Genomic DNA, 16347 nt, shown 5'->3' on the forward strand with positions numbered 1-16347 from the left:
CTTATATTAAACATTTTAGGTGGTTCTTGCCCAGGGGCTATGGTCTCTTAATAAAAAATGAGCACCTACTGTTTACTGGCTACCTTCCATGTGTATTTCTCACGTCATCCCACAACCAGACACGCCAGAAAGACTCTGGAGTGTGGGAAGCCGAGTCTTAGGGAGGTTAGGTGCATTCTGCCCTCAGAAAGGTGCCCCTTCCAGTTTTCCATCAGCAGCTGCAGCCTCAGCTGCTAGGGCTCTGTTGCTGAGCAGTCCTGGCCTACTTGACCTCTTAGGCCTCATTTCTCTTATATGTAAACTGGGGAAATAGAAATTCCTCCACGGGGTCATTATGAGGGGCCAGTGAGTAGAGCACATGAAGAACTTGGCACAGTGCTGACCCCCAGGACCCGCCCCTGATTTGTAGGGTTGTGTTCTATATATGGAGACCATCACACCAGTGTGGAATGAGGATAATGATCCGCTGCTTCCGTCTGTGAGTAGCATTTATGAGCATGTTTGGATCCAGTGCTCATTTAGAGCTTCCTAGTCCCCCGACCTTTCTGTCTTTATTGTCACTCACAGGAGCAGGACCGAGTGGTGGTCTGCACGCCCTTGACCTGGGTTGCATCTGGCATTGCCGAACTTGAGTTTTCCCATACAAGCAACACTTACACCATAGCTCAGGTCTGTGCCATACGTGGAAGGCTGTAAACTAGAAAAGTAGAGCGCAGCAACTACAAATGCAGACCCAGGGGTGAGACAGCCTGGATGTGGAGCCAGCTCTACCACTACCAGGCTTCGAGAACTTAGACAAGTTACTTAGCCTCTCTCTGCCTCCGATTCCCCTTCTGTAAAATGCCTCATATGCACGCGAAAGCTGGACAATGAATAAGGAAGACCAGAGAAGAATTGATGCCTTTGAATTACGGTGTTGGTGAAAAATATTGAACATACTATGGACTGCCAGAAGAATGAACAAATCATTCTTGGAAGGATACAGCCAGAATGCTTCTTAGAAGCGAGGATGACAAGACTTAGCTTCATATGCTTTGGACATGTTATCAGGAGGGACCAGTCTCTGGAGAAGAACATCACTCTTGGTAAACTAGAGGGTCAGTGAAAAAGAGGAAGACCTTCAATGAGGTGGATTGACACAGTGACTACAATAATGGACTCAAGCATAACAACGATTGTGAGGTTGGCGGAGGACCAGGCAGTGTTTCGTTCTGTTGTGCGTAGGGTTGCTATGTTAGAACAGACTCAACAGCACCTAACAACAACAAAATGAAGATAATAAGATAATAATACTTCCTTACTGGTAGGCTTGTTGTGTACCTTAGAAGAGAGAATACATGTCAAAAATACTTAAAGGAATGTATGATTTTTTTAAACTTTATTTCACCAAGGAAACAAGAAATAGAATCACTATAAAGTATTCCTCAGAAGTCTGTGTAGAACCAAGGGAAGCTAAACTTGCTGTGTGCCTGGAAAAGTAAGTTCAAACTATTGGCACACCTGTGAAGAAAAGAGCTTGGTGGTATTCTCCACCCTGAGGGGTGGTGTTCACTCTGCCGTTCCTACTTAACAGATTGTTTGAAAGGGCAGAGATGTTGGGCCCGTGGTTTAGAAGGGACTGTAGGATTCTGGTATGTGGAAATCCTTTCTAAGTATAAAAGAAAAGGGAAAGAATGGTAGGCTATACCACTTAGGAAAAAGACACATGAAAATTTTAGGAAAATATTAGCAACATATATGACAAACGGTCAGTATGCTTAGTTGACAATGAGCTTTTAGAAATTAATAACAAGATGAACAAAGGACGGAGGCAGTTTACCAAAGAGTAACTACTAATAACAAACTTTTTTTTGTTCCTTTAGTTCTGCATCACTGGTTACCTGAGAAATTCAAGTGAACCCAAGGAGATAGTATTGCTTTGTTTACTTAATTGGCAAAGCTTTTGGTTAAATGGTAATACCCCATGTAAGCCAGAGGCTGGTGAAATGGGCTTCCATATGTAGCTGGAAGGAACGCAGTTTTTCTCTAAAGAACTTGGAAATATGCGTTAAAACTTAACATTTACACTTCGACTTCTAGGAATTTACATTTAGGAAAAATGTGCAAGGATGATAGTGAAAAATTGGAAACATCCTAAAAGTTCAACAGTGAGGGAGATTAACTTAATTATGGCTTATACATAGGAGACAGGAGCCCTGGTGGCACAGTGATTCAGAGCTTGACTGCTAACCAAAAGGTCAACAGTTCAAATCCACCAGCTGCTCCTTGGAAACCCTATGGGGCAGTTCTACTTTGTCCTGTAGGGTTGCTATGAGTCAGAATCAACTGGACAACAATGGGTTTGGTTTTTGTTTATTTGCTTGTTTGTTTATATAGAATACAGCACTCTGTCACAATCAAAAATCACCTTTTACACCAGACTTCATGGTCTGACTGAGACTGGAGGAACTCCTGAAGCCATGGCCCCCAGACGCTCTGTTAACCCAGAACTATATTCCCGAAGCCCACTCTTCAGACAGAGATTAGACTGCACTGTAAAACATAAAATAATACTCGTGAAGAGTGTGCTTCTTATTTCAAGCAAATACAGGAGACCAAATAGGTGGCTCCAGTCCGGAGACAGGATGAGAAGGCAGGAAGGAACAGGAACTGGTTGAATGGACACAAGAAACCTGGGGTGGTAAGGGGAAGTGTGCTATCACATTACAGGGATGGCAACTAACGTCACATAACAATATGTATATAAATTTTTGTATGAGAAATCAACTTGAAATGTATACTTTTACCTAAAGCACAACTAAAAAAAATATCATCTTTTAGAAAAAATGTCATGGGAAAACATTCATGATACATAGTTGCGTAGGTAAGAAAAAAAAAAACTTTTTTTTTTGTAAGAGTGAGCTACAAAATTGCGTGTACTAAATGAGTTGGAATCCACTTGACAGCAATGGGTTTGGTTTTATATGATTTTTTTTATGTTTGTGGAAGAACAACAGCCATATGTATCATTTATTCTTTCCCTTTTACTCATGAGAAACAATCCCACCTACCCACATCTCACTCAGTTTAGCTTTGGCTGGACATTTTTCCACAGCAGATTTAGTTGGCGTTGTATTTTTTTTATTTTTAACGTGGCTTTTTGGATTACTACAGAGTCTGCTGGATCTCGAGTTTCCCGAGGATTTGGAGACAGACCCAGGCGAATTAGAGGGAGGTTCAGCCAAGGTACTGGATCTCAAATATGTTTATGTAAATGTTAATGGAGTTTGTCCACGGGTGGAAGTATTTATGACAGTTTTATTTTCTTGTTTATAATCTTTCTTGTCTAAGTATTCTAAAATAAATATTGTAGCCTTTATGGTCCATAGTCGGGGAAAAAAATTAAAGGTAATTTTGAAGTCAGGCTTTGCAGCAGGATGAGACGTAGTAATATATTTTCATGGGAATTCAAAATGAAGTAAATTTGTACAATGCATAATTAAACAGCTAAAAGTAAATATGGTAGTCTCTACTGTGGTTTCCTAACAGTAGGATTATGAATGATTTATATTCTCTGTATCTTTTCTTAGTGTATCCAATTTGTATACACCGTGTTCTGTTCCCCTGCCAAGTGTGTGGTTATGTGTAGTTGTGTGTGTGTGTGTGTGTGTGTGTGTGTGTGTGTGTGTGTGTGTGTGTGAATTCTAAGAAAGAGTGCCAAGGTTGCCTTAGAGGAAATGGAGCCACAGATTAAGAAAAAAATTGTGGCTTAGCAGCAGGGTTTATTTTAGATTTCCTATAGAATATTCTGGCTTAACGATGGAAAAAAACTGCGACACGTACAGTGTCTCAAGGAGCCGACGGTTTGGACTCCCTCTTTGCTCAGAATGTGTGGTGGGGATCCCTTGAAATAAGAAGAAGTTCAAAGCACAGGTAATAATTCTATAGCATGGAGTAAGGGGAGCTAGCCCAGGTTAACCCACTGCCTTCGAGTCGATTCCGGCTCATAGCCCAGGTTAGAGGGGTTGAATAACATTGCAAGGATCGTCCTGAACCCTACACTGCACCATGTAAAACTAGCCACCATCCCTGGTGTGTCTGTGGGAGGAGGGCTAGTGGGAAGGAGAAGGGACGGAGCGGGTAAGTCCCTGAGAGGAAACAAGTTTTAAGGCGGGGTAAGAAGGAAGACCCCTGCTCTATGAACTTGTCATCTTTTCATGATGGTGTTAAAATAAGCTCAGGTGAGAGGCTGTGGTCTCTTACCAGGAACTGAAGCACATTTCCTGTGAGTGAGAAGGTTCCAGTCCACAGCACATTGTTGAGTGGAGGCAGCATGAGCCCTCCGTTCATCAGCCCCGACGCTTAAATCTCTGAAACCAAAAATGCTCATACCCAGGGCTTCAGCAGAGATCACGAAAATACACAACCCTTTTAACTACACGTGAGTCGGAATCACCCAATGGCAGCAAGTTTTGTTTTGTTTTGTTTTGTTTTTTTAACTATGGCTTATTGTAGAGGACAATAAGAGCTGGGGTTACATGGGGACTGGCAAAGAGCTATCCGTTCTTTGTGGTAGAATTAATGTGTTTAAACACACAGACTCACGCACACACACACAGGAAATCAGGATCTTTTTGTTTGTGTCTACTAGGTAACAGATATATAGTCCATGTAGGTAGCAAGGAAATAAAATACTGAAACCATGGCAAATGCCTCTCGAACAAAAACAGTTACCTCCATCACGCCCCGAAGTGTCAGAGGGCCAATAACTGATGGTGGCCTGTTTAATGAGCAGTTACTACTTTTCGTTTAATGCTGACTCTTTATATCTGGGAGCTGGAGACTGCTTTGGGTTCTCTTTTGTACCTTTGATGTTGGTGGAATGTGGGGAGGGGGAGGAAGGGAGGAAGGGCAGCCCTGGGGGAAATTCAGCCTGGCTGTTATGACCTAAATCATTAGGAAACCTCTGCAAGGCAGCCCATTCTTTGTTTCCGTACCAAAAACCAAACCAAACCCACTGCTGTCGAGTCGATTCCGACTCATAGCGACCCTATAGGACAGAGTAGAACCGCCCCACAGAGTTTCCAAGGAGCACCTGGCGGATTTGAACTGCCAACCTCTTGGTTAACAGCTGTAGCACTTAACCACGCACCACCAGGGTTTCCTTGTCTCCACAGAAGTTTACAAATAACTCTTCCCTGGGATGGTTCTAAGTATAATTTCACCCATAGGAATAAGACTTTCACCTTAAATAAAGGAATATGATACTCAGATTGTTCTTTTCAGTAAACCCCGTGCCCCCGCCCCACCTCCTGAGTTGGTATGTAAAGAGAGAAGCCTGTTATAAAGGGTTGGTTTTCCTTGTGCTTTAGAAAAGTTGAGTTCTGTATGTTTTTTTATATAGCAGGAGTATAGTGGCCACAATTTTATGAACTTTTATGAACTTCATTCTTTATTAGTACAATGTTACAGAAGGTTCAGTAGATGATTTTGCTCATCTATATATCATATGGAAGGAGCCCTGGTGGTGCAGTGGTTAAAGTGCTCGGTTGCTAACTGAAAGGTTGGTAGTTCCAACTCACCAGTCACTCTGCAGGAGAAAAGATGTGACCTATCTGCTTCCATAAAGATTACAGCCTTGGAAACCCTGCAGGGCAGTTCTGCTCTGACCTATAGGGTCACTATGAGTCAGAATTGACTCAATGGCAGCAGGTTTGGGTTTTGGTTTATGTCATATGGTCCCTGGGTGGCACAAATGGTTGTGCTCAACTACTAGGCTAAAGGTTGGCAGTTCAAACACACCCAGTGCCACGGAAGAGAGGCCTGGTGATCTGCTTCCATAAAGATTACAGCCATGAAAACCCTATGGAGCAGTTCTACTCTGTAACGCATGGGGTTGCTATGAGTCAGAATCGACTTGATGGCAGTGGGTTTAGTTTTTGGTTTTATATGTCATATACTTAAGCTGGAGCCCTGGTGGCACAGCGGTTAAGAGCTTGACTGCTAACCAAAAGGTTGGCAGTTCGAATCCACCAGCCACTCCTTGGAAACGCTTTGAGGCAGTTCTACTCTGTCTTGTAGGTCGTTATGAGTTGGAATCAATTTGATGGCAACAGGTTTTGTTTTGTTTTTGTTTTTAAATATACTTACATCAGCAGATGTTTTTAGCCACCATTCTTTGGCATCAGGGAAACAGATACATGGACCCACCTTGTCAGTCACTTCAGTGCTGGCTGGATCCATGGCTCCTTATCTCTGCCCTGTTGTCCTTCTTCACCTGGTAGATGGTTTATCGTTTGGTTTCCAACAAGGTGTATTGGTTTCCACAGGATGGGCCAAGGAGGACCAGGGGTTCGACGTTCTCAGCAGAGCTACAACAAGCTTTGGCCATGATGGGGGATTTGATCAAGTCTTGTGAGCTGGCCGTGGACCTGGCAGCTGTTGCTGGATGTCCGGTATGAGTGCTGGAACATTTCACACAGATGACAGGAACAATATTAGAGACGTAACCTGTGGTAAAGGAAAGATGTCTAAGTCAGTCAGCAAACCCCTGCTTCGAGGTTCCAGTCAGCCGCTCAGCATTCTGGGACTCGAGCTGTCTCCCACAGCGTCCTGAATGCATACACCGAGCCTCACGCTACACAGACCGGAAACAAAATGGGCAGGGGAAAAACCGCTGAAGGGGGAATTCGTTTTCTCACTGCTTGTATTATTAAAATATTAGGAGATTTTCCTCCCTGACTCAGATTTTCTCTGTGGATGGTATTTTTCAAATGGATCCAAAGTGAGAGTCTAATACCATTTTATATCACAGACCCCAGGGGAGGCCCAGCAAGTATATACTCTCCATCCCTTCAGCCAAATGGTCAAGGGAAAAGCAGTGAGAGAAGAGTGCTGAGAGGTCAGGGCTGTGCTTTGGAGAGCTGGCCCCAGCAGGCCGGCCTCGGGCAAACCTTGCTCTGTAATTGTGTGGTCTCTTTGCTGGGACACAATTAGTATTCTACTGTTTTTCACTTTGGAGTAATCTAGATTTTGACTCAGGTGTGTTAGCTTTCGGTCACTGCTGCAATGAATTACCACAAGCTTGACAGTTTAAAACAGCACACATTCATTATCTTACAGTTCCGTAAGAACCCTATGGTCTTTAAAATCAAGATGTTGGCAGGCCTGCCTGCCTGCCTTTTCAGGGGCTCTAGGAGAGAATCGGTTTTCTTGCCTTTTACAATTTAAAGAGGCTGCTGCTCCCTGGTCCCTCTCTCCATCCCCAAAGCCAGCGGTGTCAGGCCAAGTCCTCCTCATATCACATCACTCTGACCATCTCTTCTGCCCCCTCTTCCACTTTTTAGGGACCCTTGTGATTACATTGGGCCTACCCAAATAATCCAGGATAATCTCCCTAGCTGAAAGCCAGCTGATCAAAAACCAGAAACCAAACCCATTGCGATAGAGTCCGTTCCAACTCAAAGTGACCCTGTAGGACAGACTAGAACTATCCCATAGGGTTTCCAAGGCTGTAATCTTTCCGGAAACAGACTGCCACATCATTCTCCCAAGAAGTGGCTGGTGGCGTCAGAACCACCAACCTTTCAGTCAGCAGCCCAGCACTTTAACCACTGCGCCAACCAAAAAAACTAAACCAAACCCATTGCCCTTGAGTCAATTCTGGCTCATAGTGACCCTATAGGACAGAGAACTGCCCCATAGGGTTTCCAAGGAGCGGGTGGTAGATTCGAACTGCCAACCTTTTGGTTAGCAGCTGTGTTCTTAACCACTGTGCCACCAGGGCTCCATGAATTCCCCTTTGCCATGTAACCTGTTACAGGTTCCAGGGATTAGGACATGATAAGATATCTTTTGGGGTGGGGGTGCAGACATTCTGAGAATTCCATTTCAGACAGATACTTTCCTTTTCTTTTCTCCCTTCATTTTCACCTGGTTCCTAACATACTGTTTATTGAGGCCTTGGCAGTGAGGTGAGTGCCCTTTCCTGTCGTGGTCATAAATCAAGCTATGCAAATTAACTAGGGGTAAAATACCATGACCTTTTTATTTCCTTCTTCATGGTATTTTTCTGGCCAGCTGCTCAGAAACCTTGCCCCCCGGGATTTACTGTGAGCCTGGGTAGTAATGCCATTGTGGTCTTCTGGGTCTCTGCAGTATTCTTACTCCTGATACCTGATTCAAGAGGGTATTCAAGACCCACACGCTGGGGCTAGAGAGCAGTGGGAAGGCAGTTCTCCTTGGCAATGTTTTTTCCTTGTTCAGTTGAAAAAAGTTAAGGAAGCAAGCTTTCTGATCATTTTGGTACATCTTTCTGTTCTTTCTTTTTATCTTGAGACTTGTGTCAGTGACCCTGGTTATATATCCCTGAATCAAATGGACGTAATGGGAGCCATCCACAGGGCAGGAAGCTCCCAGCTGTTATTCTGAGTGCAAATCACATAGGAAGAGGAAATGATTAAAACTTGAGGAAATAGCAATCCTTCCTAATTTCATTCAGAGGAAGGCAGCTTGCATGCAACTAAGATGAACTGGCTTACAGAATTTTTGAGATTTTACATTAGGTGGAGATGACTTTTCACCCACGTTTTCCTCAGAATTGTGCCTTTGATGTCCACTCTGGTTACTTTTCCCATAAGACTTCAGCTTGCTTTTACATCTAGGACATAATCTAATTTATCCTGACAGTTTTGTGTAATCCTATTAAATTACAGAGGAACAGGCATTGATTCAGGAGCCGATCCATGGAAAGAATGGCTAACTCACTCCCAATCACGTGGCCATCAGCCAGGAGTACTTGCCTCTCCTCACTCCCTATGCCTGCTGCCATCCTCTCAGCCACACTCCTCACCAGCCTCTGATTACAGTTCAGATAGATAGATATTTGTATATCTAGATATACAACATACATACATCTTATCTATATCTGTCTATCTTACTTGTGTCTCCTCACTCCCTATGTGCGCTGCTGTCTTCTCAGCCACACACCTCACCTGCCTCTGATTAGAGTCTATATAGATAGATATTTGAATATATAGATATACAACATACATACATATATATCTAAATCTGTCTATAGCCATAGACAGATACACTTCACTAGCTTTGCTTCTCTAGAGAACCCTACCTAAGATAGCTAGGACCAGTCTTTTGTTTCTGATTTGGTTCCCACCTTCCTTACATACTGTTAACAGCAGAGATAAAGCTGAGTAAATTCAGTGGAATTGTCTACTACATCTTCCCATCTTCATGATGTCAGAGGGTGGCCGTGAGCAGTGACTGAGGATGGCATCAGATAAGGCCCCCAGCGCTCAGCCTGCCCCCGATAGGTACATGGCCCTAAAGCTGAATTATTTGGGGTAACTGATTGGGCTGGAAGGGAAGGAGCCCCTTTGCTTCTGGTTGTTCTAATCGCTAGCTTCTCTGTCCCACAGCTTCTGCTTTTTTTTTTTTTTTTCTGGGCTGGGTTTTGTGTTGATTCATTTATCCAGATGTTTCCTGCTTCTTTTTACAAGAAGTACGTACCTCTGTTAAATTAGGTGTCACTGCCAGGAATGAAAACCTGGGCACCTAAAAGGGGTCTCTCCCTGAAGGCTAGCCTCACTCGATTTTCTCTATTTCACATTTTAGATTTTTACATCTGAGCAAAATGGCCGTCTGACTTATCACTTGCTTGCTTGTTTGGGAGACCCCCTGTGCTCCATCTCTGGGCTAACACCCATCTGCTTTTTCACTGTGCGATGGTGATGTCCGCGTACCCTGTAGCCGGTGGAAAAACTGGTTGGGGGCATCACCAAATTGTCTTGTCTTAATCAGTGTTCCCTGGCAGTGCTGAGCATTCGGTTTCATGCCCTCTGACACTCGCTAAATCCCAACAAATGAATAAATACTTACTAGGGGAGAAGTAGGTCACTGGGTAGTGCAAACGGTTTGCACTCGGCTGCCAACCCACCCAGCAGCACCATGGAAGAAAGGCCTGGCTATTTTCTTCTGTAAAGATTAAAGCCAAGAAAACCTATGGGGCAGTTCTACTCTGTAACACGTGGGGTCACCTCGCCATGAGTCGGAATCAACTCAATGGCAACTAACAACAGCAACAGCAGTGGACAGGTGTTGGCAAGAAGCTGTGCATGTGGTCTCTGGCCTTGGGACCACCTACAGCCTGATTGGAGAGACAAGAGCCGTGTGGTTGAGAAGATGGCCAAAAGTCATCCCTGATCCTGCTCAGGCGAATTCCCCCCACCCGCTTCCCTCCGGAGGTGGGGTGGCCCCCACACAGGCACACGTCCTGGCTGACATTCCATTGTGGGCGCCTGCCTTTCATCAGCACTGTGCAGAGCCCATACCCCCCTGGAGGATGTCTGGTCCCATCGCGAGCATGGTCCTGAGAGAGTTTATGCAAGATATCCCACAGGATAGGTAGCCCTCTGTTGCAGCAGTTCCTTCCAGTGGCCTCCAATGGTGATAGCATACTGGAGGAGCTGACCCACAGAGCCTGGGGAAGAGTCAGAACAAGGGCGGAGACCCGGGGCTCCTGGAGGATGGGAGCGGGGCCATTCCAGGATCCACAGCAGCTCTTGGCACACAGGAGGGAGTCGGGGACTCTGACCCATGTGCTCTGCCTTTAATGTTCCGACCACACCCCACAAGCCGGCTCCTGTCTCCTCTCTCCACCCACTGCCTGGGTCTTTCTCTCTGTCAGTGTCTTCTTCCTCATAGTTTCTGGTGACTCACCTCATAACTCGGCTTCCTTATTGTTTATTCTACCACCTGCCCGCTCGTAAAGCACCTAACAGCTGTGACTCCTGCTGCTCATGCCTCCTTCTCAGTTCTCCTCAGTTCAGAAGGGCATCAGATTGGCCACCTGGCACCTCTTTTTACACCAGACTCCTGTGGTCACCTGTGGGCTCCTCTCTGGAGTAGCATCTCTTTGGTCCAGTGCTTAAAAAGGTGTGAGCCGCTCTGGCTGTCTTGAGGGGAAAGTTCAGAGGTGATAGGGTACTCAAACGTTGCCTCCTAAGGTCACCTCTTCATCAGGGCCATAAGCAGAGCCGTGTCCTCTACAATAGCCTGTGGCCTTGACAGATGGCTTCACTGACACCATCCTGTTTAGTGAAGGTCATTGGGAGGTGTCCACCTGGGCCCACCCCACCTCCCGATTCCGGATCCCTAAGCATTGCTTTTATAGCTGTGCCATCAAGTGATCCTCCGCTTTCACTGCAGGAGTTCTCTGAGACCGATTTACATAAAATACGTTAATCTATATATTATAGGATGTATTTAAGGACGTTGCTCAGCATTTGACTCCGTGACCCTTTGTGAGGACCTGCAGGGGAAAAAAAATTCTTTCTCACCAGCAGGAATTGCTGTGCTTTTCCTGAACAACTGGTTTGCGTCTGCCTTTCAGATGGAATGGATCATATAACTCACCTCTTACCCTCGGCAGCGAGTTTACACGGCTATTTTGTGGATTTTGTATACAACCTCTTCGTCTTGTTTTTTCAGTCTTTATCTTCACCCTAATTTCCTCAGCTGTTTTCTCTCCCTGGCTACTCTGTATATATTTCTGTAAAGCATATACAAGTTTTGAGATGAGCTGGGGTATAAATACATTTTAAAATAGAAATGACCAATAGCAGTTATTCATGTTGCAAATATTAAGCAGCTACTCTTGCCAGTTGCCTTGACTAAACCTTACTTCCTGCACTATTTAGTACAAGTTTTGTAGGTTTAAAGGGGAAAGCAAGGTTCTTGGGCAGTGCAAATGTTTTGCGCTGGGCTGGTAACCAAAAGGTTGGCGGTTCGAACCCACACAGCGACACCGCAGTAGAAAAGGCTTGGTGATCTGCCTCTGTAAAGAAAACCCTAAGGAGCAGTTCTATCTACCCTGTAACACTGGGGTGGCCACGGGTCGGAATCAGCTTTGATGGCACAAGATAGCAACAACAAAGGGGAATGCAATCACTGAGAGCTGGAACGGCTGGGTTTGAACAGGTCCTAGAAGGATGGAGCTAGAGTGAGAGCTTCTCAAAGTTCCTCACAGACCCGTCCACCCTGTCTCGGACCGTGGTCACGCTGAGCCTCGTGCAACACGGAACAGGAACATAATGCACTTAAGAAAGAAGGCATTATGGCCCAGGCTCTTTATTCTCCAAGGTTCACCACGGTTTACACGTATAAGCCTTACAGAGAAAACGAGAAAATGAGCACAGGCACCACTGCAATGACTAGAGTTTACTCTCTTGGAGTTTTTATTTTAAAATTTCAGATATACAGACAGCTCCTTTTTTTTTATTATTATTGTGGTAAAAAATACATATAACCAAACATGTGCCAGTTCAATAGTATAGTCAGTTCCTTTTTTACTCATCTTCTAAACAACATGTTACAGATAATGCATAGTCAATTATAAAATAATGCACACATTTCTGGTATTAACTTTCAGAAACCACAGGGATTTATCTCAGCCAGAAGTAGCTCAGGGAAATTTCTCTGTCCCTGTCCTGCTAAAGTAGTTTTCTTCTTTTGGTACTTGGATTCACGAAAGTACATTTTTGATTATCTGCTTGTAAATGATTTAGTTTTTGGAAAATACCAGATAAAATACAAGGGTCCTCTCTGCTCTTCGTCATGCTCTTTGCCCCTCTCACCCTACCCCCTGAGGGGAGAGCTCAGAGAAAGCAGGGTTGTCTCATTTGGACGTCCAGCCAGACATGCGTGAGGAAAGCAGGCTTGCTGGTGGAGAGAGAGGCATCAAGGTGTGCCCTGGGGCCAAACGGACGGCTTCAAAAAACCTGTCATTTGGAATTATCTCTGTACTGTCCACTCATTGCGGAGTTGAAAGTGTTTACTATTTCCATCAATGATCACAACTTGGCAAGGATTCTGTCATACTGAGCTCTCTCTTTTCAGAACAAACCTCGTGGCCTTAGGTTCCCACATACCTGAAGCAGGGGTTGGGATGCAGGTCGAAAACAAAGAAGAAATGAAATTCTGCTAGCTAAAATTAATTACAAAACAATATATCAGAGTACCAATATCTTTAAAGAGCCCTGGTGGCTCAGTGGTTAAAGCAATCAACTGCTGACCAAAAGGTCGATGGTTCAAAACTACCAGCAGCTCCAAAGATGTGGCAGTCTGCTTCTGTTGAGATTCACAGCCTGGGAAACCCTGTGGGGTCGCTATGAGTCGGAATCAACTTGATGGCAGTGGGTAACAGGGTAATATCTTTAGTTCAAGTATTTCTAACATGCTTTATGCTATGTATACCACCTCACATGGCTGAACTTACTACCTTACATAGCTGAATGATGACGGGCTCAGTGAGGCTCACAAAGTTGTATTTTCGATTTTGTGACAGATTAGCCTGAGTGGCACTTTTAGGATTATATACCTCAAATAAGCATGCCTTATAATTCGAACACCTTCTTTCTCTGTGTCTGTTTCTCAAAGGACGACATAGGTAAACTGGGCAAGCTGTTGATGCACAGTGCTTTCAACGTCTGGACGGCTCACAAGGATCGTTATAAGATGAAGGATTTTATGCGATTCAAGCCCAGCCAGAGGCAAATCTACCTATTTGAAAGGGCAATAGTGTTCTGTAAGATACGAGGGGAACCCAGTGACCAGGGGTTATTGCCTCATTACAGCTTTAAGAAGTCTATGAAGGTAAAGGGGGCCCTATTGCTCCTGGGGAGGTCCCTGAGGGGTACAAATAGTTAATATGCTTGGCTGCTTACTGGAATGTTGGAGGTTCAAGTCCATCCAGAGGCACCTCAGAAGAAAGGCCGGGCAATCTACCTCTGAAAAATCAGCCATTGGAAACCCTGTGGAGCACAGTTCTACTCTGACACACAGTGGGGTGCCATGAGTCAGAATCAATTTGATGGCAACTGGTTATTGTACCTGGGGAGTCGGCATACTCCCAGCGGGGGAGATAATGAAATAAGAGAACTGGAGCTCAGAGCAGAACACACACTGGGGCCGGTCTGACTCCAGATCAAGGCAGGTAGTCAGTCCCTGAGCAGGGCCAGGGCTAGCACAGAGGGGTCTTCGCACTGAGGAGGGCAAGGGACCGTACAGCAGCCAGTCTGTACAAACCAGAGAAAATGCCCTCTTTTTCCTAAGGCAAAAGAGTGATTAGAGCTTGGGTTGGTTTTCAGGTTCTCCTTGCCCTTCTCAGTGGCATTTTTGTGCACAACTGCAGGTGGCATCCTGACCTTGAGCATCTAGGAACTCATGTCCGTAGCCAGCAGTGCAGCCTGCGTGTACAGGAAATGTTTCCCAGCTGTGTATCACACATACAGTTTTTAATGTATATGGGCACTCTTGTCATTGAAATGGTTAATTTATTCATAGTAACCTTTTTTAATTTATGATCTTAATGGATACTAAATTAGTTACTAATATGTGGAAATTTGTGAAATACAGTAAAACCTGCAAAAGCCGGAACCTGTGTAAGGCGGAAACCTGTCAGAGAAGGAAAACTCAAGTATTTTCCACTAAGAGAGAGCGATAGAAACCCTGGTGGCATAGTCATTAAGAGTTCGGCTGCTAACCAAAAGGCTGGCAGTTCAAATCCACCAGCCGCTCCTTGGAAACCCTGTGGGGCAGTTCTACTCTGTCCGACAGGGTTGATGTGAGTCAGAGTTGACTCGACAGCCATGGAATAGAGAGCAGCAGAAAAGCAGTAAGACTGCACCCTGTCAAAGACAAAAAACTTGAGAGACCTTGAAAAACAAGGCAGGCCTGTTGGGTTCCGGCTCTCACAGGTTTCCTGTATTTAGGTGTTAAAGGAGAGGTGATGTCTCCACCTAAACGCTGAGGGCTGTAGCTCTACATATGGAAACAGTCTGTGTTACCCTTTGGAACCGACAAGACAGATGACGCTGTACCTGATTGTGTTTCATGGGACCATTGAAGGAGTCCCTGGGTGATGCAAACCGCTAACCGATCAACTACTAACCTAAAAGTTGGAGGTTCAAATTCACCCAGAGGCACCTTGGAAGAAAGTCCTGGCAATCTGCTTCTGAAAGATCACAGCCATTGAAAACCCTATGAAGTGCAGTTCTACTCTGAAACACGTGGGGTTTCCATGAGTCAGAATTGACTCAAGGGCAACTGACTTGGGTGTTTTTGGTTTGAGGGCCCATTAGAAGAGGAAAACGAAACACTTGGAAGGAAAATGGAAAAAGAAAGTGGTCAAGCGTGGAAAGGAGGCTGGCAGGGACAGTTTTCTTGTCAGAAAAGGATGGCATAAAACCTTTCTCTTCTCTTCTTTACTATAGTTGATGACACTTTCAATTTGCCACGTTGGAAGGGGGAACAACAAAAAGTTTGAAATTGCCAGTCGAAACGGACCTGAGAAATACATCTTGCAGGTAAACCTCTTGTCTTCCCCAGAGACATCCTCTATTTTTTCCTTATTGTGACTTGACAAGTGTTTTTTATCTGGTTATTCCAAAGGTCATGCAAAGGATAAAAGCCCCGTGCAATTAATAGGCGGGGTGATCTGATACTCACAGTTCTTTCTTATCTGTAATTGCAGGCAGCTTCAAAAGAAATCAGAGACTGCTGGTTTTCAGAAATAAGTAAATTACTGATGGAACAACAAAACAATGTTAAAGGTACAGTGACCCCTGTTGACCTTAATCTGCAGCATTACACTGATCCAGCTTTGTGGTGAGTGTGTGTATCGGGGGTATTGTTAAAGAAGATGGTTTGCTGGGTAAATAACCCTGCCCACGTTTTCACAGTCTCTGAAAGCATTTGTGCTTGCTTTAGGTTGTTTAAGTTTTTTTTTTTTTTAGGTTGTGGAGTGGTTGGTTTGGCTGTGCATAGCTGCATGTGTTCCTTTGCCTTGTGTTCGCCACACATACCCAATTGCCAAAGTTGACTTTCTCAATCAAAAATCCCAAGACCACCCAAGAAAATGATAGAGATTCAAAAGACTTTTTTTTTTTAATGAAATAGAATTCACATACCTTAAAATTCACCCTTTTGAAGTATACAATTCAATGGGTTTTCATTTCTTCTTGGGTTGTGAAACCATCACTGCGATCTAATCTTGGAATATTTTCATCACCCCAAAAAAGACATCTCTATATTCATTAGTAGTTACTCCCCATTCCTTTCTTCCCCGCAAGCCCCTGTCTCTATGGATTTCCCTCTTCTGGACACCTGATGTAATTGGAATCCTACAAAATATGGCCCTTTCTGTCTGGCTTCTTTTGCTCCATATAGTGTTTTCAAGGTTCATCCACGTTGTAGCATGTATTGGCACTTCATTCCTTTGTATAGCTGAATAATAATCTGTTATACGGATATGACATTTGTGTTTACCCATTCACCAGTTGATGGACATTTGGC

At 44.4% G+C, this 16347-nt stretch overlaps 1 protein-coding gene across 2 annotated transcripts in view; it reads left to right on the forward strand.

Moving 5' to 3' along the window:
• MCF2L2 (MCF.2 cell line derived transforming sequence-like 2) overlaps window positions 1–16347 on the forward strand; it is a 224251-nt gene that overhangs the window by 190588 nt on the left and 17316 nt on the right. For both annotated transcript variants that reach the window (XM_049881580.1, XM_049881586.1), the window contains exons 21-25: window positions 3154–3225; window positions 6309–6434; window positions 13432–13647; window positions 15267–15359; window positions 15527–15605. In XM_049881580.1, coding sequence (XP_049737537.1) covers window positions 3154–3225; window positions 6309–6434; window positions 13432–13647; window positions 15267–15359; window positions 15527–15605 — 586 coding nt within the window. The remainder of the gene's footprint in view (window positions 1–3153; window positions 3226–6308; window positions 6435–13431; window positions 13648–15266; window positions 15360–15526; window positions 15606–16347) is intronic.

Source organism: Elephas maximus, chromosome 1 (assembly GCF_024166365.1).
Source record: "Elephas maximus indicus isolate mEleMax1 chromosome 1, mEleMax1 primary haplotype, whole genome shotgun sequence".
Lineage (NCBI taxonomy): Eukaryota > Metazoa > Chordata > Mammalia > Proboscidea > Elephantidae > Elephas > Elephas maximus.